General features: G+C 35.8%; 1 protein-coding gene across 2 annotated transcripts in view; it reads left to right on the forward strand.

The window, feature by feature from the left end:
* DSC2 (desmocollin 2) overlaps positions 1 to 24,156 on the forward strand; it is a 34,684-nt gene extending 10,528 nt beyond the window's left edge. The window contains exons 5-17 of one of the 2 annotated variants that reach the window (XM_012737109.3): positions 1,418 to 1,573; positions 3,574 to 3,718; positions 4,654 to 4,820; positions 8,348 to 8,482; positions 8,731 to 8,916; positions 10,477 to 10,733; positions 10,862 to 11,004; positions 15,599 to 15,823; positions 18,443 to 18,679; positions 19,098 to 19,222; positions 20,910 to 21,203; positions 21,755 to 21,800; positions 21,888 to 21,994. In XM_012737109.3, coding sequence (XP_012592563.2) covers positions 1,418 to 1,573; positions 3,574 to 3,718; positions 4,654 to 4,820; positions 8,348 to 8,482; positions 8,731 to 8,916; positions 10,477 to 10,733; positions 10,862 to 11,004; positions 15,599 to 15,823; positions 18,443 to 18,679; positions 19,098 to 19,222; positions 20,910 to 21,203; positions 21,755 to 21,790 — 2,106 coding nt within the window. In that variant the 3' untranslated portion in view covers positions 21,791 to 21,800; positions 21,888 to 21,994. Of the gene's footprint in view, positions 1 to 1,417; positions 1,574 to 3,573; positions 3,719 to 4,653; positions 4,821 to 8,347; positions 8,483 to 8,730; positions 8,917 to 10,476; positions 10,734 to 10,861; positions 11,005 to 15,598; positions 15,824 to 18,442; positions 18,680 to 19,097; positions 19,223 to 20,909; positions 21,204 to 21,754; positions 21,801 to 21,887 lie in introns of both variants that reach the window. The other variant, XM_012737108.3, reaches the window with a different exon arrangement.
* The last annotated feature ends 1,439 nt before the right edge of the window (positions 24,157 to 25,595 follow it).

Genomic DNA, 25,595 nt, shown 5'->3' on the forward strand with positions numbered 1-25,595 from the left:
TACTATATACACTTTCTTGATGTTTTAGCCATGAAAAAGCCATTATAAAACTGGAAAATCCATCTAGCGTTCTCAAACACATGGTTCCTTAATGAATTTTCAAATCAGCAAGGGTATCACAGAGCCTGGGCATAGCCTAGAACAGCAGTCCTAACCTTTTTGGCACCAGGGATGGGTTTCATGGGAAACAGTTTTTCCATGGATGGGGTGTGGGTGTGCAAGGTGGTGGGAGGGTGTGGGGGTGGAGCTCAGGCGGTGATGCCCGTGATGGGGAGAGGCTGTAAATGCAGATGAAGCTTTGCTCCCTGGCCCACAGCTCCCCTCCTGCTGTGCCCGCCCCGCCATTTCCTGAGTTTCATGGAAGACAATTTTTCCACAGAGGTTGCCTGGGAAACTCTGCTACTTGCAACTCTGCCGCCCAGAACCTAATAGGCCACGAACCAGTAACCAGTCTGTAGCCTGCAGGTTGGGGTCCACAGGCCTAGAAAACCCCAAAATACCTTCCGTAATAAAGGATAAAATTGCTGATCAAAGACCAAATGCCATGAAGGAGAAAGACACTTTGGCTTTTCTATTGCTGTTCTCAAATCCACATCTGAAATCACACTGAATCCACATTTTTCCCTCTTTTTTAACTTTTAGTGGAAACCCCAATCTTCTTGCCTTCTTCTGCTATCAGTGGCTACTCCCATTCAGTCTATGAGTTAGGTTATTTTTTCCCCTCACTTCTGGAAATGGTGAGAGAGAATCCTTTTTTTATACCCCACCAACAAATATAATGTAGCTGAGGGAAGAGCTTATTAAAGATGAGTAAGAAGTTGTCAGAAAATAATTGTGTTAGTCATCCTGATGTAAAGATAGTCAAGATCTTACTGAGAGAATGAATACAGCTTGGGAGAAATTTGCTTTTTGAATCAAGGATCAGAATATCACACATGCCAGGATATTATTCTATTTCTATTCTCACTCGTATTTTTTTTTTTTTTTATCAATTCTTATAGTAAGGAAAATGCTGACAACAAAGACTCATTAAGGAAAGTATTTTTCAAGTTTTGACCTTCAGATAGTACACTTTAAACCCAATGTCTTAAATATTATTCACATATAATAAAAGCTCCAACAGAATAATTTTTCATGCTCAGAATACTTTGTTTTCTAACACAGGAAAAATCTTAAATGTCTGGTCGTCACCATTTAGCCGTTGGGAAACTAAGACGCTACATTAATTTACTCATGCCTTGCTCTTGAAATTTCTGTTTGGCTTCCTCATTCTATTGCTGTTTTCTTTATTTATACATAATAATAAATAAAAGAAAGCAATTATTTATTGTAATAAAATGGCAAAGTGCACAAATATACAGATGAAAGTTCTGCTGAAATAATAATTTGTCTCATGCATATAATATTTACTTTCTAGGTTCAATCTGACACAGCACAAAACTACACCATATACTATTCCATAAAAGGTCCTGGAGTTGACCAAGAACCTCGGAATTTATTTTATGTGGAGAGAGATACTGGCAACCTGTATTGTACTCAAGCAGTAGATCGTGAGGAGTACGACTCTTTTCAGGTAAAGTCTAAAGTATATCTACTATATTCGTAATTATTAAGCTTGGCCATTTTATCTCTCCTCAATTCATTTTTTTTTTTTTTTGAGTCAGAGTCTCACTCTCTTGCCTGGACTAGAGTTCCCTGGCGTCAACCTAGCTCACAGCAACCTCAAACTCCTGGGCTCAAGCTATCCTACTGTCTCAGCCTCCCAAGTAGCAGGGACTACAGGCATGCGCCATCATGCCTGGCTAATTTTTTCTATATATTTTTAGTTGGCCAATTAATTTCTTTCTATTTTCAGTAGAGACGGGGTCTCGCTCTTGCTCAGATTGGTTTTAAGCTCCTGACCTTGAGCGATCTGACCGCCTCGGCCTCCCAGAGTGCTAGGATTACAGGCGTGAGCCACCGCGCCCGGCCTCTCCTCAATTCATTTTTCCTTTTTCTGTTTTCTGAGTTTGTCACTGATGCTCTGGCTATCTGATAGCACAAAATTGACTTGATGCAAAAAGAATTTTCATAGACTAAATACCATTAGAGTCTATTAAATTGTTCCTGGTATTATAGTTTTATTGTTAGGTATTTTTTAAAGGAAAAAAAGAGCACCACTTTGGAGAGTAGTTATTTAGTTGGCAGAAAAGATCTGTGAACCTCTTTATGGTACAGAGACACTGTAAGAGATAAATGAGGTTCAGAAGTTAAATAAACCTCAGTACTTTTGCAGTGGGAGAAAGTTAACTTATGGCGAGCAGGTAAGGAGTGTGAATAGTGTATAAGTAAGCTTATTTTGTCCTTTAATCATCTGGTTAATTTACTATGGTGGAATGTGAATTGATATGTAAGAATTTAGCCTAATGCTGGTTTGATTTCTCAAGTGGACCTGGTCATTTTGCTTTAATCAGTTTTAATTTTAGTATAACTATTTTGGATGAATCACTTATTCATCGAAAGACCAGATTGATCAAAGAGACATGCAAGCTCCACATAAAGTATTTAGGTTTAGAATTGCTACAACATGGACTTCCGAGTACCTGTAAAGTTCTGCTCTTTCTGTGATAGTTGTTATGAGAAAAATTAGAGTTGAAATTTATATTCTAAAGTCAAAGGAAATAAATTATATTCCACACAGAATTTATAGCCATTCATTTATTCTGTTTCTGACTCCCTCTTTTTAAATTAAAAAACTCTTGTGAAAAGACTTATCTCAATATAACCATTGGTATGCCTAAAATCCTTTATTTTTTGAGACAGAGTCTGTCTCACTCTGTTGCCCCAGCTAGAGTGTCGTGGCGTCAGCCTAGCTCACAGCAACCTCAAACTCCTGGGCTCAAGCAATCCTTCAGTCTCCCAAGTAGCTGGGACTACAGGCATGCACCACCATGCCAGGCTAATTTTTTCTATATATTTTTAGTTGGCCAATTAATTTCTTTCTATTTTTAGTACAGACGGGGTCTCGCTCTTGCTCAGATTGGTTTCGAACTCCTGATCTTGAGCAAACCATCCGCCTCAGCCTCCCAGAGTGCTAGGATTACATGCGTGAGCCACCCTGTCCAGCCCTAAAATCTTAATTAGTAGAAAATAAGATAATGTCCCAGTTAACTGCTTCTGGAGAATTTGTAATTATAAAGAGTCCAAAGTTAAGAAAGATCAGAAAATACAGAAAATTGTATTTAAAATCCATGCACTTGAAACTTTTAAACAAAACAAAATAAGAAAGCCCTCAAGACTGTTTTGGGAAATAATAATAACAACCATTACACTCATGAGCAACAATACAGCAATTGTGAGGAAACTAAAATTATCTGTTACTGAATTAGATGAATTTAACCTTAGACTGCTGTACTGCACAATTAAATTAACCACTTCCCTCAGCATTAAAGTTACAGACGCATCCAAAAACAACAACAAATGGTGAGACTTAATGCCAGTCTCCAAACTAAAGTAAAGCCAAAGCAAGTCTGAACCCTTATCTTATTTTAAAAGATTATTTCCACTTTTCTCTTTATTTTACTCTCTTTGCAGATAGTTGCCTTAGCCACAACTCCAGATGGGTACTTCCAAGAAGCTCCACTGCCCTTGCTAATCAAAATAGAGGATGACAATGATAATGACCCAATTTTTACAGAAGCAACTTACATTTTTACAGTTTCTGAAAATTGCAGAGTAGGTGAGTACCTATTTTAACAAGGTATGGTAACTTAAATGTGTGTTATTCTATAAATTGAGTTTCATCCTGGCCATTGGGAAGCAGCATATCCTGGTAGCAAGAACAAGGGACTCTGGGTGGAATTTTATGCTGCCTTTTACTAGCTGTGGGACCCTGGGCAAGTTCCCTAACCTTGACAAACCTTCGTTTCTCCATCTGTAAAATGAGTTATCAATATACCAGATTGCGATGAAGATTAAATGAAGCATAATACATGAGGGATGTCAAACATAGTACCTGAAATATAGGTATTAATAGATGTTATGTTACCTTCTTGTGGGAGGTAAAATAATGCTTTTAAGAGAACATAGTCCAAAAAGAATAAGTCTGAGCAATTGGAGATTTAGTCTTGAAAATATCTATTGATGTTCTATAGTGAATAAATGATTGACAATATTCTGGGCATGATCATTAAAGTCATTGAGAAAAACACAAATGTTTTCTCAATCCTGTGAAAATGGTCTATTTTAGTTGGAAGTCAGAAGCAGTTTTTAAGACTTCCTCTACAAAGGTCTAAATGAACCAAAGATTTTTAGAGAAAATTGACTGATAGGGCCAAATTTAAGTAGAGGCTTACAAATAGAAAAAAAGGACAAAGAATGATTCAAATTCTGTAGAAATACAAAGGTCATGGAGGGATAATATCAACATTTATAAAAGCGTACATTATATATAATGAGTATGAGTATGATCGCCAAATTCCAAAATGTTAGAACATTATGATATTTAAAAGGAAGTGATGCTTTATGTAGAGATTGGCAAACTTATAAAAACCATGGCTGTGTTATATAACAGCGGGTACCCAACTTTTTTGAGGTGGGTGAAAAGGAGTGAAATAAATGGGAGGTTGAAAATGTGAAAGTTTTGGAAATCAAAGAGAATTTCTCCATGTGTAGGTTCTACTGTGGGACAGGTATGCGCAACTGACAGAGATGAGCCTGACACACTGCACACACTCCTGAGGTACTCTATCATCGAGCAGCTGCCAGCGTCACCCACACTGTTCTCTATGCATCCAAGGACAGGTGTGATCACCACCACATCCTCTCAGCTGGACAGAGAGGTAACATAAATATTTATAAGTCAAAATCGATATAACATGGCTATTTAATAGTACTTGTATATCTCCTATAGTTGTGTTTTTGAAAAGCATGTTATGAATCTAGTTTTAGAAAAATTATGATTTTAAGTGTGTTAATGGAGGTCATTAAATAACCTTGGAATGTCCTAACTTTGAACTATTAATTCATTCTTTCCTGAATTATATGTTTTATACAGTCAAATTTCCTAATATAAATATCTATTAGGTATTAAAAATAAGAAATATCAAATATGAAAAGTGAACATTTTGGAAATATGCAGAAATTTGTTACCCACAGAGAAAGAAATGCTTCTATTTCTGTCTGTCATCTTTTCAACAATCTCTTCTACATTCTCCCCGTTATGTAAATGAAAAGGAAATCTATAGCTCTCTAATCTCCAGTTTGCTATTTTTAATTGACTACTAGAAGTCTTAATTTGGATGTCTCACAGGTACTTAAGATGTATTAATAATACCTCCAAAATTTAACTTGTCATCTTTCCTGCCAAACATATTTTCCCATGCTTTCTAGTTAAAATAATAATACTACATTGTTTATTAATAACTTTATATTTTCACCATGGAGTCATGTTCTCTAAAATCTGTTTGATGTTGTTTTTATTTCCCTACATCAAGTCACTTTCCAAAGCATGTTGATAATACCTCTGAGATTATTTTATGATGTATCTATAGTCTGTCTGTTTCCATGGCAATATCCTAATTTAGTAATTCATTTACTTAGTTATTCAACTATTACCTCCTCTACTAACCATTATTCACCTGAATTCTTATAACAGTTTGATTTCTTTAATTCTTAAATCTTCATATCAGATTAATTTTCTCTCCCTTTTTCTACCCCTCTTGTATTAGAGAAGTGTTCCTCCAAATTTATGGTCTCAGTACTCCTTTACATTCTTAAATATTGGTGGGGAACCCAAAGATATTTTGCTTATGAGGATTCTATTTATCTATATTTACTATTAGTATTTAAAATGAGAAAAGTTCAAAATATGTACTAATTTACTTGTTTAAAATAATAAATGTATTACATGTTATCATAGATAAAATTTTTACAAAAAGTAAGTCCATTTTCCAAAACAATAAATAATTAATGAAAGAGTGGCATTATTATGCATTTTTTCAAATCTCTTTAATATCTGGCGTAATGTAAGACACATGGGTTCTCTTATCTCCTTCTGCATTTACTCTGAAAATCTGACATGATATGAAATTAGAAAATATACAAGTATTTTAATAGTAATTTCAGATCATTGTGGATATTCTTTTGATAGTACATACCACAGCTTGACAAGTGGCAATTTGCTAAAAGTTTTTTGCAATGTGGATTCAAGCCTTACCAGTGAACTTCGGTACTTTGTTACATTAAAGTCCATTGGTCTGGCTTGTATTGTGAGTGGATTTTTTTTTTTTTTTTTTTTTGAGACAAAGTCTCGCTTTGTTGCCCAGGCTAGAGTGAGTGCCGTGGCGTCAGCCTAGCTCACAGCAACCTCAAACTCCTGGCTCAAGCAATCCTCCTGCCTCAGCCTCCCAAGTAGCTGGGACTACAGGCATTCGCCACCATGCCCGGTTAATTTTTTGTATATATTAGTTGGCCAATTAATTTCTTTCTATTTATAGTAGAGACGGGGTCTCTTGCTCAGGCTGGTTTCGAACTCCTGACCTTGAGCAATCCGCCCGCCTCGGCCTCCCAGAGAGCTAGGATTACAGGCGTGAGCCACCGCGCCCGGCCTGAGTGGATATTTTACTGACATGATTTTGTAACATCATGGATTGGTCATTTGGAAAATGTTAGTTCACAGCTATGCAGATCCTCCAAATATTGACATATTTCATTAAACAATATAAAAAAATCACCTCTTCACCTCCACTGATATCACAATGGTTGGTACAAGTTATACACAATTCTCATTTTTTGCGTGAAAACTCCAATTTATCATTGGCAACAAAGAGTTGTTTTCCTTGAAGTGACAGCTTCACTTTGTGTTTGAGAACATGTCTTCCAAATACTCTAGTCTGAATAACCATAGCTGTCTTTCATGTAAAAATGGTGGTCTATGGGGAAAAAAAAAAAGAAAAAACCTCAAGAGTTTGTTTAGCTCACAAATCAGTCACACGAATACTTTTCCTTGGATAGATCCTTCTGATAGAATCATCTGAAAACATTTGACCTATGAAATTTACTCAATAGTGTTTTCTAGTAACATTTTGACCCCACTATTCCAGTTTTTGTATGTTTCATACAACCTATTAAGCCCTTCAAACATTAGAATTTCTCTCCCATCTGCAGATTTTACAAGTTAATATTTAGGATAATAAAACTTCGTTGTTTTGTTTTATCAGCCAATCACTTATTTCCAATAAATCTTAGTTCACTACAAGCAAAATACATATTCCCTTTTATAGGGAATAAAGTAGCATGGAGTTCTTAAAAGTTTCAATAAAAGTAAGGCCATTATTTTTCAGATCTACACATGCGGTGGGTGATGAGGGAGGAGTAAATCAAGAAAATTATATGTGTAAAAAAGCACAGAAATAGAAAGAAACTTGAGTTTTATTTTGAATAAAACTTGAGTTTTATTAATACATGATGACAAGAAAGTTTAAAAGGTGATGGAATCTGGGGAAGAAGGTGGCTTTGTAAGAAGGACAAATGTTTTAGGTAAAAAGGTTAGGATAGATTTTCACATAGTATTTTGTCTTATGAAAAGAGATGAGGAAAGTTAATCATCATCACCATTTTATAGAAGAGGAAACCTAGGAAAAGAGAATTTTGTAACTACCCAAGATTGCATTTGTTATTTTTAAAGTTGGGACTAGAACCCAAATCTCCTAATGCTTAGTCTGGAAGGCATTATTATGTTGTTTTTAATCCTTCCATATCTCAGTCACTTATAATAAATGAAACCATTATGATGTAAAACACGTTTAAAATAATGATGAGTGTTCTATAATATTTAATGAACAGGAAATCCAAAGAGCCAGATTCTATTTTCTAAAATGACATAGTCCTAGACCTTTATTTTCATGCAAAGTTAATGACCTTTTTATAAATGTAAAGAAAATCTTTAAAATCTATAGTTTTTCACAAGAGGATATTTCACTTTATTGTTTTAGTAAAATACTGCTATATATTTTTTTAAACATCAGAATGCACTTTGGATAGGAGATAAAGATTTTGATTCATTACCAGACAATTTTAAATGCACTTATGGCTATAGCTCTTCTCTTTCTGTTGAATAAGGATAAAACTAATTGAATCTATATTCTACGAATTTATAGTGCTTTAAATTTGAGAAACTACTCAATTTTCATAAATTAATTAAAAATTACAAGTGTGAGGAAGTTATTCTTCTGTACATGGACACCATGAAATTTAATAATGTATCCCTTAAACTATTAATGCAAAGAAAATTATAGAGTGTAAATTAAAATTTCATTTATAATGTTGCTGCTTTCACTGAATAATTAAATTCTTTCTTTGTTTTCAGTTTATTGATAAATACCAATTGAAAATAAAAGTACAAGACATGGACGGTCAAGCTTTTGGTCGGCAGACAACTTCAACTTGTATCATTAATATTGGGGATGTGAATGACAACTTGCCAACATTTACCCGTACTTCTGTAAGTATGTGATATTAATTAAAGGAAAATGTATAGCTCAATGTTAATTGTTCAATATGCATATCTCCATCCATATGTCATGAAGTACCCCCCCACCCAAAGACATAACAGTTCTTTGGTGTTAGGGTTTAAAATCATGTAAACATAATGCTTTGGAAATTAGAAGAATGGGACTTACTTCACACAGTGTTCTTCCTTTGTAAGAGTTAAAATGCTAATGGGACTTTCGTTTCTTTTTATTATTTTAGTATGTGACTTCAGTGGAAGAAAATACAGTCGATGTGGAAATCTTACGTGTCACTGTTGAGGATAAAGATTTAGTGAATACTGCTAACTGGAGAGCTAATTATACCATTTTAAAGGGCAATGAAAATGGGAATTTCAAAATTGTAACAGATCCCAAAACCAATGAAGGAGTTCTGTGTGTAGTTAAGGTAAGAATAAATTAGTAAATTAGTTATTTGCTATTTATAATATAATAGCATGCTAGAGTTTAATGTAAAGAAAGGTATTCTGGCAAATGTAGGAATAAAATAGATATGTAGGTAAATGTAAATGCCATGTTCATATATATAATGAAGAGAATATATTCATTTCTTGTAACCTTTTGTCAAGGCATGATTTTAAAATATATTATATATATAAGTGTGTGTGTGTTCAATTACCCAGTACCCTTAACAATTCAAAAACAAGCACAGCTTTGATGCCCATGGGATGGTGCCAAAACTTCCTGGCCAGTTCTTTCCGTGTCTGGGTCAAGGAGGATCCACTTATTTACTGAATTTCCAAATGATGAGTTACTTCTGGTCAGACCCACAGAGAGGCTATTTGTAGGTTTGCTCATTTATTTTCATTGTATATTACATTCTTAGTATCCACGTTCGGAATGAGAAACCTTAACCATTCAAAGATGTAAATACTTCTAAAACTTATTTCTAAAGCCATCGCAAAACATCTGAGAAGAACCCGCTGCTAATTCATAAGAAGCCAGAGTTAGCACATAATGCTGTTGTGAGCTCCTTTGGCCTTGGACAAAGTCACAGGCTTATATCTGCCATGTCTTTAGCTAGAACATGATTCTAGTTGTGGTTCTATACAGTTTTGTACATATTCAGAAGGAGCATGGATCAAAAATGATGAATCTTTTTTTCCTTGCAATGATGAAAACTAGCTGCAGTTTGTGGATTAATTTCTCTGTTTGAAAACAGCAAAGAAGTATCCTTTCAATCTTGTCTCTTTTTTCATCTGACCCCTGCCTCAGTCCTTGGTATTCTCGGAAGGAAATTTATCTTTATCAAGTCCAAGACCTGAAAACATTTCTGTCTTCTAGGATATGGCTTTACTAATTCTCATTACAACTGTATGTCAGGCAAATAAAATGAAACCTTTGTCAAACTTGGTACTTCTGGTTTTTAAGAAAAGAACTGGAATGGAAGAAACAAAAAAAAAAGAAAAAGAAAAAGAAAGAAAATGTAATGGCCATAAGCTTTCTCTTTTTTGTCCCTTCTCTCTTAAAAGCATTTAAAAAAATTTCGCCAACTTTTGCTACCTCAAACCAGATACAAATAATAATTTTATTCATCTCAGGAGGGTAAGACAAGCTGTCCTAAAACTTTTGGGGTAGTACATAACTATCCCCAAATTGGATATGTTATGAACCCCCTAAAAGAGAACCTCATGTATTAACATGCAGGCACCTTTATTGTTAATAAATACGTTCCAAAATCTTTATTGGTATCTATTCTACTACTTGTCTTAAATTTCGAGTTAGGGAACTGTATTTTATCTTTTTTGCCAGTTCCATCCAAATACTGAATCAGTGGAAGGATTCCCCTTCCCTTTCCTACTACCAGTTTCTGAGTGTATGTTTAATATTGTCATGACTATTTCCAGACAGCACTTGGTATTTCCAAATTTAACAAGTTATATATACTGTTTAGCATTGCCAAATATCAAATGAGTTGATCTGATTTTGAACACATTTGCTTTTGTAGCCATTGAATTATGAAGAAAGGAAACAAGTGATCCTACAAATTGGTGTAGTTAATGAAGCTCCGTTCTCCAGAGAGGCTAGTTCCAAATCAGCCATGAGCACAGCGACAGTCACTGTCAGTGTGAAAAATCAGGATGAGGGCCCTGAGTGTAGCCCTTCAGGACAAACTGTTCGAATTAATGAAAATGCACAAGTGGGAACAACAGTCAGTGGATATAAAGCATTTGACCCAGAAACCAGAAGTAGCAGTGGCATAAGGTATCTCTAATTCTGTTATAGTTAACTCTAAATTTACTATGTTTTTAAAATTTATAACTTATTTTGATACCAGTATAATAATTTGGCTTATGAGAATTTTTATTATTTTAATTCATCGTTACTTACAGGTATAAGAAATTGAATGATCCAAAAGGGTTGGTCACTGTTGATGAAAATACTGGATCAATCAAAGTTTTCAGAAGCCTAGATAGAGAGGCAGAGTTCATCACAAATGGCATATATAATATTACAATCGTTGCATCAGATGGAGGTAAGAACTTTGTTTTTAAGACAGCTACATACATCCTCAGCTACGTATATCCTCAGTGTTTAAACCAGCACCATGCATTTTTAAGCCAGGGGCTACATACACTCTCAGTTTTCATTTCCCTCCAGAATGATGTATAAACTAATTAAAAGATTTGCTGTAATTTATTAACTCATGTCTGTTTTCTAATAGCATCCTCAGTTTTAAATGTAATTATAAAATAATTTAGTCACAGAAATACTTGAAACCATAATTTATTAAAGTTAAATAATCATTAGAAGTTGATAAAATTACCTTAATATAATTAGTTTCAACTTATCTATTCATTTTTCTTAAAATATTCACTTTGCAGGAAAAAGAAGAACATACTTACTGCCACATAACGCACTTTCAGAAAACAGCTTTAACTTTTTATGGAAAACTAACAAAATACTTGGGGGCTAGAATTCTGATTAAAGACATTATAAAAATAAATCATAGTCACAATTAATAACATATTATAAAATTAGACACAATTACTATGAATTTGTATAATTATATAAAATGTAAAATTTTGTTCTGTGCATCCTATAAAATTGGGAGAAATAGGAATATAGTGATTATATATGAGACCCATTTAGTGCATGACATATAATTTTGTCATAACTTGAATTTGAACTTTGTGTCTTTGTAAAATAAACATTCTAACTATAATAAATATAAATTATTATGCTATAGCTTGAAAATTAGAATTTAGAAGTGATTTTGGAAGATGATTTAGGTATTCCATTTCTCTCTAAATTAATGAGAAATGACTCATATCTATTTATTGAATTGGTAAAGTTGTAATCATTACTGGTTTATCTTCAACCAGTTGAAGACTGTCCTTTAAGGCCTCAGCTGCTCATGTCCCTTTGCCAAGAAATACTTTTTGGTCAAAGGCAAATGAAAAGAAGAAAGATCATATGAAAATAATTCATTATTTTTACATTTTTAATAGCACTTGGAAACTGGTTTATTTGTAGATGAGACAAAAATTGCTGTCTGAAATTAGAGATTTTTGGCTGCAATTTTATTCTACATTCTCCTCTGTTGCAGAAGAGATAGAGTGATTGAGAGATCAATTATTTTTATGGGCCGGGCGCTGTGGCTCACGCCTGTAATCCTAGCTCTTGGGAGGCCGAGGCCGGCGGATTGCTCAAGGTCAGGAGTTCAAAACCAGCCTGAGCAAGAGCGAGACCCCGTCTCTACTATAAATAGAAAGAAATTAATTGGCCAACTGATATATATATATAAAAAAAAAAAATTAGCCGGGCATGGTGGCGCATGCCTGTAGTCCCAGCTACTCGGGAGGCTGAGGCAGGAGGATCGCTTGAGCCCAGGAGTTTGAGGTTGCTGTGAGCTAGGCTGACGCCACGGCACTCACTCTAGCCTGGACAACAAAGTAAGACTCTGTCTCAAAAAAAAAAAAAAAAAATTATTTTTATGGAGTTGAGATGAGGCACCGTCATCGTGGTATTGAATAAAGGTGTAACGAGGCCTTTCCCATTCATTTCTTTGGAAGAGGGTGGGAATCATTGTTACCTCCCAGTGAAAGAATTGTGAATCAATAATTCTACATTGTTTTATTTTTAAATGAAATGAACTGAGATCATACAAAAATATGCCATTTTTTAAAACCTTTTTCTAAAATCTGTACTAGCTGATTCATCAGGGCCCTTCCTGCTACTTCCCAATGAAAATGCTCTCTGCTCTCTCCTCCTGAGCACTGATGTCTTGGGCTGGCTGGTGCTCATACCTCACCTTCTGATGTCTCCATGACACTTGCTTCCTTTTTTTTAAAACTTTCTCTCTCAAGGTTTCCATGTCTAAATTTTCCCACACATTCCTGCATGCTTTCTGGTTTTACTGCCTTCCCCTCTTCTAAACACAGATTATTTCTTAAGTTGTAAGTTCCATTTCTCTTTTCTTCTCAATTTCTTCATAATCCAAATTCTGTTGAGAGTTTCACCCAAGTATCTCCTCTATATAGTTGAGTTTTAGATTTCTGTTTTCATTGCATTTTAGCTTTTAGGAGGGGGTTACTTTCAACTCATTTATAACATTTGAGTGAAGAGTGCCATGCACATAAAACACGAAACCATGGGTGGTATACCTTATGTGGCTTCATATTTGTACTTAGTAATTCTACCCATGTAGAATTATATTAATAATAGAAGATGAGCATTTTATGCCTACAATCCAATGAATAAGAGTATTTAATTCATCAACAGATGACAAACAGCTGTGAAACACTGTGAATTAGATGTCCGAGGTCTTAAATGTTCTTCTATACCAGTACTAATGACAGTGTGCAAAAAAAATGTAATTGGAGTTTAATGAGTGAGTAACTCTAAATGTCTGATGGAAGGGAAATTGAAACATTTATCACAGGAGTAGAACAGCAAACACTATAGAGCTCAATTTTTAAAGACAGCACAATTAGCCAGATCCAATGGGTAAGGCATGTGCTCTCAATTCTGTGTGTGGACTGAATGGGAAAGAAATGTTCAACATACCCAGCAGTCCTAGTTTTCAGAGAGGACAGGAAAGCACCACATAGCATGAGAACAAGAGAGGCTGAGAGACAGAAATTATTCTGCCCTAATAAATATGGAAAAGTATGCCAGGTAGATATATATTTCTGTGCTTTCTTTATCTAATATAAAAACTCTTTTTGAAGTTGTCCAAAATGGAAGGTGGTCACATTGTTTCTTGTTTCTCATTTTCTTTTCTTCTAGTCTCTTTTCTTTTGGTGGGAGCTAGTTTTTTCAAAACTAGTTTTTTTATAACAACTCAGTTGTGTTGTTCTAAAAAATATTCTAATTCTGGCTTCCTACTTAATTGATACTTTGACTTGGTTTAGAATTCTGAGTTAATAGTTTCTTTTCCTTGGGATTGTGCAGATATTACTCTGTCATCTTCTGGAATCTCTTCTTGCTGTTGCTTATTCTTCTGTCAATCTAGTTATTGTCCCTTTGTAGGTAATATGTCCAGGTAGCTTTTATAATTCCCTGAGTTGAGTTCTACAGTTTTAACTTACTGTATATACTGTGAATTTATTTTTATTTGTCTAGCACTGTAGTCAGAATATACTTTCAATCTAAAGAGCCATGCTTTGCTTTACTTCTGAAATAGTCTCAGCAATTAATCTCTTTTGAAATATTGCTCCCCTGCCCCCATTCTGTCTGTTCTCTTTTTTAAGAATTCCTATTACATGAATGTTGCTGTCTTATTTCTACTGGAATTTGAGCTATCATTTCATTCTTAATTGGTTACCCTCCTTTATGTCTTTGAAAATTCTAACTGTACCTGTTTCACAGATGTCTTAAATAGGATGAATTAATCTTTTGACTGGTGTTTTTGTTGTCTTTCCTTTTTAACATTAATCTTGCTCACTTGGGAATTTTAATTTGTAGGCTTATCTTAAATGGGAGATGTTTGGTTTACTCTCTGTTTGGAGTTTTTTCCTCTCTCCCACTCTACCCCATCTTGACTAGCAGTCTTGTAGTTGCCTCCACCTGCTTCTTATCAGTAACCCTAGTTTAGAACCAATCCTTAACTTGGTGGCCTTGTGCTCCTGACCCATGAAGACACAGCACTATCACAGGTCCAGTCACTGTGCCACAGGTACCTTGGTTGAGGTTGTGACTGCAGGGCTGTGCCTAGGTCTCCCAGCTTCTCTAGGTTGGCAGCTTCATATAAGACATAACTAGGCAGTGGGTAACACAGGTTTTTTCATCTTCTTCTCCACCTCTAATGTCCAAGCCTCCTTATTAAGCAGAACGAATAAATGATGTAGAGACGGAACTCCTGGATTTGTGTTTGGCTTTGGACTTCATAATTGCATCACTAATTTAAGGCATAGACCCATGACTGCTTCTTCTTTGAATCCCCAGATTTTCCAATGCAGTGCCTTGTCATCCAATAAGCCTTTACTGGATACATAGATAGATGAATTATTTCGGCTACACACCACAGTGATTATTTCAGTTTCAGTAATTTTCCACTTCTGGAGTCTTCCACCCTTTGAACATTTCCATGTATTATTTTTGTTGGAATCTTCCAAATATACATTTTCTATTCAATTTCTTTGCTCCAGAACCTCTGAGCTCCCTAGTCTGCCTTTCAAAGACCCCCAGCCTTTTCCTCCAGTGTCGGCTTCCAGCTGTCTACCTTCTCGTTCATTGTCTTCAGATCATGGGTGTGTGTAACATATTCTCCCATCTCCTTGAATTTCCTTGTGCTTTGAAATATACCATAAGTGCTCTTGTTTGTACTCCCTTTCTCCTCTTAAAAATCAGTGAAAACTTACCTCTGTGAAAATGTCTGTTTATTGCAGTGATCTAGCAAATGAATAAATTCATCTAAATAGCACTCACTGTCGGTACAACCCTTTCGAAAGTAGTAATATTATTTTCTTAACATTCCCCGAGGACATAGCCTGTGACTGCCTATCATTATTTTAATAACTTATAATGTATAGGTGCTTAATAAATATTGAAACATTTTTTTCATTGTATAATTTCCTTGTGAAAACATAAACCCTAAAAAAAAAGTGTTATTTTCATTTTTCTAGTCGGGCGATCATGTACTGGGACACTGGGAATTATCCTTGAAGATGTGAATGATAACGGCCCTTCCATACCTAAACCAACGGTGATCATCTGCAAAACCGTCATGTTAGCTGCAGAGATCGTTGCTATTGATCCTGATGAACCCAGGCATGGGCCACCCTTTGACTTCAGTTTGGAGACTTCTGACTCACAAGTACGGAGAATGTGGAGACTGACAAAAATTAATGGTGTGTGTTTTTAAACACTGCTTTGTCTTTTTCAACATCAAGATGTCTACAATATTTTTTTCCTAATGAAATAGAAGAATAATTCACTATATGGGAACCACCAATGAAAATTTCTCAGTTTTGGGGTGATGGGAGGTGGGTCTCTCCAATGTCTGTCCCTGATCCTATGCCTGGATTCCCTTAGGTGTGTGATGAATTCTCATTCCCACTCTAGATACACACACACATACACATACACACACACACACACACACACACACACACACATGTTCCCTTACTTAGACTAAGTCTAATGCAATCACTTTTTAACTTGTGTGCCTCCCACCTACATAGATTTTTTTTTTTTTACATAGTTTCTAGGTCATAAGGGAGCCCCCATCTCTTGCAGACTGAGTCCCAGAAGCAGACTATTGAGACTTCGAGGGTATCTCCCACAGAATGTTTATTAAGGAATTTGCTTGGGATCAATAGCTGTGAAAAGAAGGGAAGCAGGATTGGGCAAAAGGACAAGTGAAACTGCAGTGCAGGTCAAATGACAGCCTCAGCTAACCCCACAGGGACTCTGAGCTAAATGGCCTCTCAGGGGGTCCCCAGTCCATCCCCTGTTCTCTCTTATTGCTCAGTCAGTGCGTGTGGGCTGCCCAGAGGGACGTGAGCTTTGGCGAGAAGGCACAATCACTGAAGGTGCCAATGGCCTCCCAAGCAGCTGGGACAGAAGGTGCTTCATTGCAAGGGGAGCTGGTGAACACTACAGTGTCTGGCACACTGTCCTCCCCTCTGCCACCGTGCTCACTTCTGACCATTTTGTGTGTATTGTGTCCTCCTCGGGATTCTCCCCCAACCTGGTTCCCAGTCTACAGTTTTAACGTTAGCCCAGAAGGATCTATGGCGTAAGAAAGGCAAAAATGAAGGGACTTTCTCTGCATTACCACCATTGCCTCCCTCCCTGCATCAGCTCCTAACTCTTCAGCACGTTCTCCATTTCCTGCTCGCACTGCCCATGGTCCATGGGGTCATGGTCTACTGGCTACCATGACTCCAGCACTAGAGTGAGGTTTGCCTTTAGAATGCCCTTGAATGTTTTTCAACCCCACACTTGCAGTGACTGTGTCTCAATCTCCTATTATGACAAATTAGAAAGGTTGTAAGAGAATGCAAAAGGACAACAGGATGGGAAAAGATAAACAAGGATCTACAGAAATAAGGTACAATGTCTTGGATCCTGCTCTGTGAACTGATAAGATTTTTAGTTTTTGTTTTGTTTGGGGTTTTTTTGGTTATAATATTCTGGGGTGTGTGGGTATGAATGTGGTTATCAGATGATTTTTTCCTTGGGAATAATTAACCTTATTCTTAGAGTTTGCCCTTTCTACTTACTTGGTGTCATAGTATTATTTCTTTTTACATAGTATTGGTAAGGTGATAATTTTTTTATATTTATACTTAGCAAAATAAAACTTTGGCAGCAGTGTGTTGGCCAAAAACGTTGTTATTTTAAAGATTTACTGGTCTGTGTAGTCATGCAAAAGCCTGGAAAACACCGAGTTAAGAAGACCATACCCTAAAGAGGCTTTGAAGTAGACAGGCTTAGTGTCAAATGCTGGCTCCATCATCTGCTATTATAATTATGTCAATCTGAGCATGCTATTTATTTTTATTTTTTGAGCACCCATTTTCTCATGTGTAAGATAGGATTATTTGAGGGCGTAGATGAGATATTGAATGCAGCAGGCCATGACACATTATGAATCATAAGTTTTGGTTCTGTCAGTCTTGTTATATTGTGGTTTCTCTTAAAGTGGAGTTTTAATTCAATGATTTCTTTACCTGAGCATTTAAATTTACCTTTAAAGCTTCAAACACTACAAAAGGTGAGAATGTCACACTGGACAGTTAAGTGGGAGAGGGATTAATCTCTGGCATGTGGTAACTACATTTAGAGTAGTATTATATCTTTAGCTTTGAACGTAAGATTATATTGGCTTTTGGTCTGGATATTTTCTGTTCTCGATGTAAAAAACATTCATCAAAACTAGGAAAGGTGTATTTGGTCCTAGTGTCCTTTAGAACCAGGAAATGTAGTTCCAGTAGTGCAACTCAGGACCTGCTAATATGTTTATGGTCAGGTGTGTTCAAAGTTGTCACAATCCATCTATGACAATAAGTCACAAGTATTTATGTTTATTTGGCACAATTTATGAAAACAAAGTAAAAGGAAACATCCAGAATTTTAGACTATTACTCTGATGAATCGTGTACAAGGAAATATACACTGAATGGTTTAATTAAATATTTTAAAGATATGATAAAAAATGATCTCTTAAATCTATTAGTTATGATAGGAAGAATTTTTTTACAGACAAAATATATTATTATAAGAGCCAAAGACATTTATATAAGAGGCAGTATAGACAGACATTTATACGCAGTATATTTTCAATAGCTATAGATTAGAACTACTCAGTTCATTCACATTTAGAATCTTCTAGTAGTTGTGCCATCCCACCATCAGAAATGTTCCTTTGTAGGGAACTCTGATAACTCCCTGATAATTAGTTACGCTCAGAAGAAATTGATGACATTCTATAATGCTTGGTTTTACTTATTTATGTTTTTCAGATACAGCAGCGCGGCTTTCCTATCAGAATGATCCTCCATTTGGACAATATGTAGTTCCGGTCAAAGTTTCAGATAGACTTGGCCAGTCTAAGGTCACTTCATTGACTGTTACACTATGTGACTGTGTTACTGAAAATGACTGCACATACCGTGCAGGTCCAAGGGTTGGCGGAGCAGAAGTTAGACTTGGAACATGGGCTATCCTTGCAATATTGTTGGGCATAGCATTGCTATTTTGTAAGTCCTTTATTGAATTCAAATAATAACCTTTAGACTAACTTTCAAGAAACATTCTTAGAACCAACACTATTTCCTATAGCGGATCATTTGTGTATAGCTGTATTTCAATTTAGTGCGCACAGATATTTAATCTATATATTTTATGTGCATTTATATATAGTTCTAGGGTCTTCTAAATTAGCATGGACATGAAATTCAGTGTGGAAATACAGCATGTGACATGTACTGTAGCATATCTGTGTAGAGCAGACTTTGCTATCGTATACTGCTTTGACATAAGCAGTCATAGTTATGTGCTCTAGAAGACTTTTAATATACACCTTTAAATTTATGATTTATCTGTGTATTAATCATTATAAATTCATAACTTCACATTATTTTATGATAAACTCAAGTAATTTCTTCCTTCCTCCAGGTATCCTGTTTACGTTAATCTGTGGGGCTTCTCGGACAGCCACACAACCAAAAACGTTTCCTGATGACTTAGCCCAGCAGAACCTAATTGTATCAAACACAGAAGCGCCTGGAGATGACAGAGTGGTAAGAAGTCTATCTTTTAAAAATGAATGCAAAGGATGAATGTGCCTACAATGTATATTTCCCCTAAAATTATCTTTTCTGAGAAAAGTTCTTTTGATACCAGGTAACTTTACCATAAAATTTCATCTGTCCCATGGAACAGATAAAATGACTTTGATTTATTTACATGTGATATATGGTATTTCAATTTGGCCAGAGAGTGTTACTTAATAGTGAAAATCCTTTAGTGTGTCATTATTATTTTCTATTTCAGATGTTCCATGGTTTCAATGTTAGGCCTGGTCTTTCTTACATATTTAAATTGCTGTTTGTACTGTAAAAATGTTTCATTTTATTATTCACAGATCACTAGCATAATATTTTAAAATTTATTCACAGATCACTAGCATAATTTTAAAATATTATTCACAGATCACTAGCATAATTTTTTTTCTAGCAACAGCAATAAAATTAGTACAAGCTTTGATCATCGTGGGAAGAACTTTAATGAATTATTTCTGTCTCTAATATGGGGGTTAGGAAAGAGCTTGAGGCCAAATACATGACGTAGCAGTGCTAGCAAGTGGCCACATGGCTCCAACTTTGTTTACTAGCCCAACATTTGGAAGAGGAACATGGAAATTCCTTATAAAAAGTGTAATTGATGATGATGGCAGGAAAGATTTCTAAAACAAAAGCATGATGGCATCTAGGAAGGGACTGAAAAAAATAAAACAAATACTATTAGAGTTTCCAGAAATACAGCACAGATAGTGGCCAAAGCTTTGGTGTTCTTGTTATTTTCTCTGCCTGATTTATTTGTATTTATTTAGATATCAAGGATTTATTATTGCAGTTAAGATTTTTATGGCAACTTTATTTTCATTCTTTTTGTTTTATTTGAAGGGTAACTGAATTAGATGCTAAATAGAAATACTGATTATTATTTCTGTTTCTGTTCTAGTTAGGTAAAAAGGATTGAGCTTAAACTAAGCAAAGTAAACATATGTGAGATCATAGTGCTGATTTTGAGGTGTGCAGTGCTGGAAGGACTTAACAACTGAAGTTGTACACTGCTCTAAGAAGGTTTTAAAGAAGGAATACACATCAGGCTTTCTGATTTACCTCCAAATAGTAACTACTTGATATCTGTGATTTGCTTCTTTTTTTTTTTTTTTTTTTTTGAGACAGAGTCTAGCTTTGTTGCCCATGCTAGAGTGAGTGCCGTGGCATCAGCCTAGCTCACAGCAACCTCAAACTCCTGGGCTCAAGCAATCCTGCTGCCTCAGCCTCCCGAGTAGCTAGGACTACAGGCATGTGCCACCATGCCCGGCTAATTTTTTCTATATATATTAGTTGGCCAATTAATTTCTTTCTATTTATAGTAGAGACAGGGGTCTCACTCTTGCTCAGGCTGGTTTCGAACTCCTGACCTTGAGCAATCTACCCGCCTCAGCCTCCCAGAGTGCTAGGATTACAGGCATGAGCCACTGCGCCCGGCCTGTGATTTGCTTCTTATGTTAGATACTACATCAAATTCTGGGGTTTTAATAGTTAGGTACTCAGAATTAATATGACAGATTTAGTTCCTGCCCTCAGTGAGCTTCCCTTCTAGCACACACAAAAAAACATGGTGTTATCTGCGCGATGTTGTTGTTTTTCATTGTTCCTTTCTGTGTTTGCCAAATGCAAACTGTTTTCATTCCAGTGTTCCCCGAATGGCTTCACCACCCACACCGTGGGCGCTTCTGCTCAGGGAATTTGTGGTACTGTGGGATCAGGAGTCAGACCTGGAGGGCAGGAGACCATTGAGATGGTGAAAGGAGGGCAGCAGACCCTGGACACCTGCCAGGGAGCTGGGCACCTTCACACCCTGGACACCTGCCAGGGAGCTGGGCACCTTCACACCCTGGACTCCTGCAGGGGAGGACGCGTGGAGACGGACAACTGCAGATACAATTACTCAGAGTGGCACAGTTTCACTCAGCCCCGTCTTGGTGAAGTGAGTTTTCCCTACGTGTCCTACAGAGCTATTTTGATTTCCTTTGACACTTTAGCAATGATCTCAAGTTAGTGTTTATTTTGATTTTTATTTTCGGTTAATTATGGCTCTGCCAATTAGAAAGTTATTATTTTTCCTTAATTTTCCATTGAGTTATGTTCAGATTTAAGTAGTGATTTACTTTCTCTCATATTTTGTTTGGCTTTGAATGTTGTTCTTGCTGAAATAATGTGGGATGGTATTTAAATTACCCTCTCATGACTTTGTGCTGGTATTTCCCACCTGCCAACTCCTGTCTTAGAAACCAAAAGTGCGGTACAAGCCATGCCACTGTGCCTACCTGGGAAGATCTGAGCCCGCATCCATTTGGTTTCAGTTTAATGGATGCATTTCACTTTCAGCTTTAGTTTCGAAAGGGGAAGTAATGATTACATAAAACGGACACTCGTATACGTGCCACCACCTGTGTGACTTTTAGAGACATGCTATGTATACTGAATTGATAGTGTGATTTATGCCACACACCAATCATGTGCGTTTTTTATGTGTAGGAATCCATTAGAGGACACACTCTGATTAAAAATTAAACAATGAAAGGTAAATCCAAGCAATCATTTTTATGTTAGTAAGTTTTGGTGTTTAAAATAATAATAATAAAAAATGTTGTGTTTTTCCCCTTGGCAGAGGGTGCATCTGTGTAATCAGGATGACAGTCACAAGCATGCGCAAGACTATGTCCTGACATATAACTATGAAGGAAGAGGATCGGCGGCTGGGTCTGTAGGTTGTTGCAGCGAACGACAAGAAGAAGATGGACTTGAATTTTTGGATAATTTGGAACCCAAATTTAGGACACTAGCAGAAGCATGCATGAAGAGATGAGTATGTTCTAATAAGTCTACAAAGCCAGTGGCTTTATCATTTTTTTTTTTTTTTGTAATTACAAAGCAGGATTTTTTAAAAACAGAAGATGCTATGTTTGGGGCTTTTTTTCCCTTTGTTTTGGTGGAATCTCTTTGGCCAAATGTACATTTACAGAGAGACACTGTAAATAAGCACACAAATTTTCAATTTTTACATAGTTTTTAATTACTTGTCTTCCACCCAAGGAGATCTATAAATAGAAAATTTAAGAAAGTCTGCATTATTGGTTACATTTGGGTATAATAACAACAGCCAATTTATAGTGCAATAAAATGTAATTAATTCAAGTCTATGTTATAGACTACTTGAAGTACAAGCTGATAGAAAATTGTAGAGACCTAGCTTTAGCATTATCTCCAGTTAACGAATTAATTAATCATTTGTGTGGTGCTTCTTTTCTGCGATAGTCTGAAGTGTATATATTGCATTCTTGCTATTGTTTATTCTTATAGCACTACCTTCATAATGCAAAGGGAAATTTCTAACCAGACATTGAGTGTTATTACAATTCCATTTTGATGAAGTTGTAAAAAAAATAATTAAGCAATTTTAGGTTTTATTCTATATCAAATACTGCATTGAATTCACATTTCCTCTGTTACCTACTTTGTCGGTAAAATGTAAGTTTAAAAGTGCTTTCAGAATGTATTCTTATCCCTGCAAGTTTTTTCTTTGAGGTGCCAAATAGTCTCCCTCTCTCTCTTCCCTCTCTGTCTTTAAAATTTCTACTTGGGTTGGAGAATCCAAATATTTTTAAGAACTCCTCTTTTCTTCTCTCTTAAAGTGAATTATTCCTTTTTGGTTTTATGTAAATATATGTAATCTTGGTTTTTCCTAAAATCAATGTAATGTTAACTTTGTTATTTCAAATATCTTGGTGATTGCTGCAGTATCTCCTCAACAGAGAACCTTGAATTTTGCCATCGAAACTGTAGAACTATGTCATGATTTTATTAGAAACAGCATTCTATGTTAACAAAAGGAATGGTGCCATTAGAATTGGGATGTGGATGCTTAGTATGTGATTGCACATTTACAGTTCATATCTTTAATGCAAGGATACAGTATATAATTGCAAAATAACGATGGTTTTTGAAATAAGCTTTGAAATACAGGGATCTTGAAAGCTCTCTGGGACTATTTTATAAGTTTTTAGATGTGATGGTTAGTTATATCTATGTGTTTGTAAAGTTATTTTTTAATATTTTAAGATTACAGTTTTTAACAAATGTAGAAATGGGCCAAACTATTTAAATTTTAAAACAGTAAGACAAATTGAACTTAATAGCCCACTAAATTCCAGGACAAGTTTCATAGTTTATTTCAATCAATGAATTCTCATGTGTACTAAACATATGTACATTTTAAGGACATTTGGACTAAACATATGGACATTTTAAGTGTGTTTCTGATATTTGTTATTGTTAATACTGTGCCTGTCTTGAATGCACAATGTTGGGTTGTAACTATTATTTTTCAGGATTAACATTGGGTAATTATTTGATAACCAGCTTATCTTTTCAATAGTCCCATCACTGCTTAGTCCAAATAATAATTTCCCAAAATTATTTTTAATAAATTATGTATAAAATTTTTGTGTATTGCTAGTTATAATTAAGTAAATTAAGCAGTTTTTAAAAATTAGTATGAGTTTGTTAATCATGGTAGACGTCTAACATGAGTTTAAGGGCTTATACTTTTCTGACTTAGAGAAGTGAGTCCCTTCATTAGAATCCTGTTGTACATTTTTTAGAATTTAAAATTAGGTTTGGAGAGATGTTTGGTGCATTGTTACCACCACATTTATATAATATTACTATTCTAAAGACTGTGACGCTAGTGGGTATTCGTTTAGTTGCATATTTTCTCTGTGTCTGTTTTTGTCATCTTCAAATGGGGAATAATAACAGAATTCCTTTCCTAGGGTGGTTGTAAGATACTTGAATAAAAAATGGTTTTGAAGCATGAAAGGCATCCAGAGTGGTCCACCTAAAAGACAGGCCTAATAATAATAAAGGATTTTAAATAAGTCACATGTACAACCCATTTCATGTTGACTACAACAACAAAAATCAACTAAGAAAATAGAATAATGGAAAGATTTTTTTTTTTCACTTTAGAATATGTCTCTTCATGATATCACCCAATGACTTATATATGCAGTTGTTCATGATGTATTAGTGCAAATTGCTGAAGCATGCACTCAGGATTGCCTAGTCTGAAATGCTATGAAATTACTAGGTTCAAATTGGATAAGAAGCAGAACATGCACTTCTTATAATGAGTACTAATTCTAAAGCCCTATAAAAATTATACATGTTTCAGATTTCTCCTGTCAGGCCCCTTCCTTAGCTGTCCTCTTTACTGTCCTGCTAGACAGTAGCAGTTGCTTGCCTGGCAGCCTCTGTGGCAGTTGCCATCGTAACCCCACCTGAAAAGACTCCAGAGGAAGAGTGCCTTGATGCAAATCCCAGCTCTACCCGTATAAACTGTGGGATTTGAGAAGTCACTAGTTTCCTCCCTTGTAGGACCTGTACTGAGGAGGGTGAAGGAATCTGTTTGATAGGACTTTTGTTAGAGTCAAAAGAGTTAATTAATGAAAAGAGTTGGCACTGAGTTAGCACTCAGTCCTTAGCTACAGCTATTGTTTCATGAGAAGAGGATGCCTGAGTTGGGAATAATCGTAGCTTCAGTCTTCACTCTGCTTTACAGCTGACATCTTCCCATGATGCTCCTGTTCATCTTTCCCGGGAGCCTGACCAGTATTTCACCTGTGATGGCCTTTGGGAACTTAATGGCTCATAATAGTTTCCAGGTCTCTCATTCTTGGTATTCAGAAAGTTACATCTTACTCATCCTTAGTCTAGGAATCAGTGTGATAAATACTTTCAGACTTAATCAACCATATTTTGCCTCGTTGAGGATTTCCCCCTAAGAAATGGATGGTGCCTCTTTAGCAGGAGGAAGGCAGCAGACATCTGCTGTTAGTTCAGTGCAGTATGTATTCGAGGGCTCCCTGTAATCGTTTTCTGCCGTTTTTTAAATTTTTTTTATTTCCATCTTAAGACTGGTTTTGATCTTGGATCCCAATTCTGTTGTGCAAAATCTGATTTTGACTACAGGCTTCCCTTTTAGTTTCTGTTTCCATCCCTTTTCCTGGGGTTTAGATTGCAGTACAGACATCTGACTTTGCTCTGGTCAACCCCTACAGTGCCATCCCAAGAATAGATTGCTTTTCCTTCTATGTGCGTAGAATCGTATTTTCAACCTCCTTAAATACACAGAGCCCTAAGAGGTTACATGGTAACTATGTAGACCTACAGTTCTTAATTCAGCTTTTCTGTGAGACCCCTGTTAACTTTCTAGCACTTTGAACTCCTTATGCAAAAAGACAAACATATGCTACTACATCAATCAGATCTTCCCAAATTACCTGTGTAGAGTCCTCCTCTTAATTACTTCTGCTTG

This window comes from Microcebus murinus, chromosome 17, assembly GCF_040939455.1.
Source record: "Microcebus murinus isolate Inina chromosome 17, M.murinus_Inina_mat1.0, whole genome shotgun sequence".
NCBI lineage: Eukaryota > Metazoa > Chordata > Mammalia > Primates > Cheirogaleidae > Microcebus > Microcebus murinus.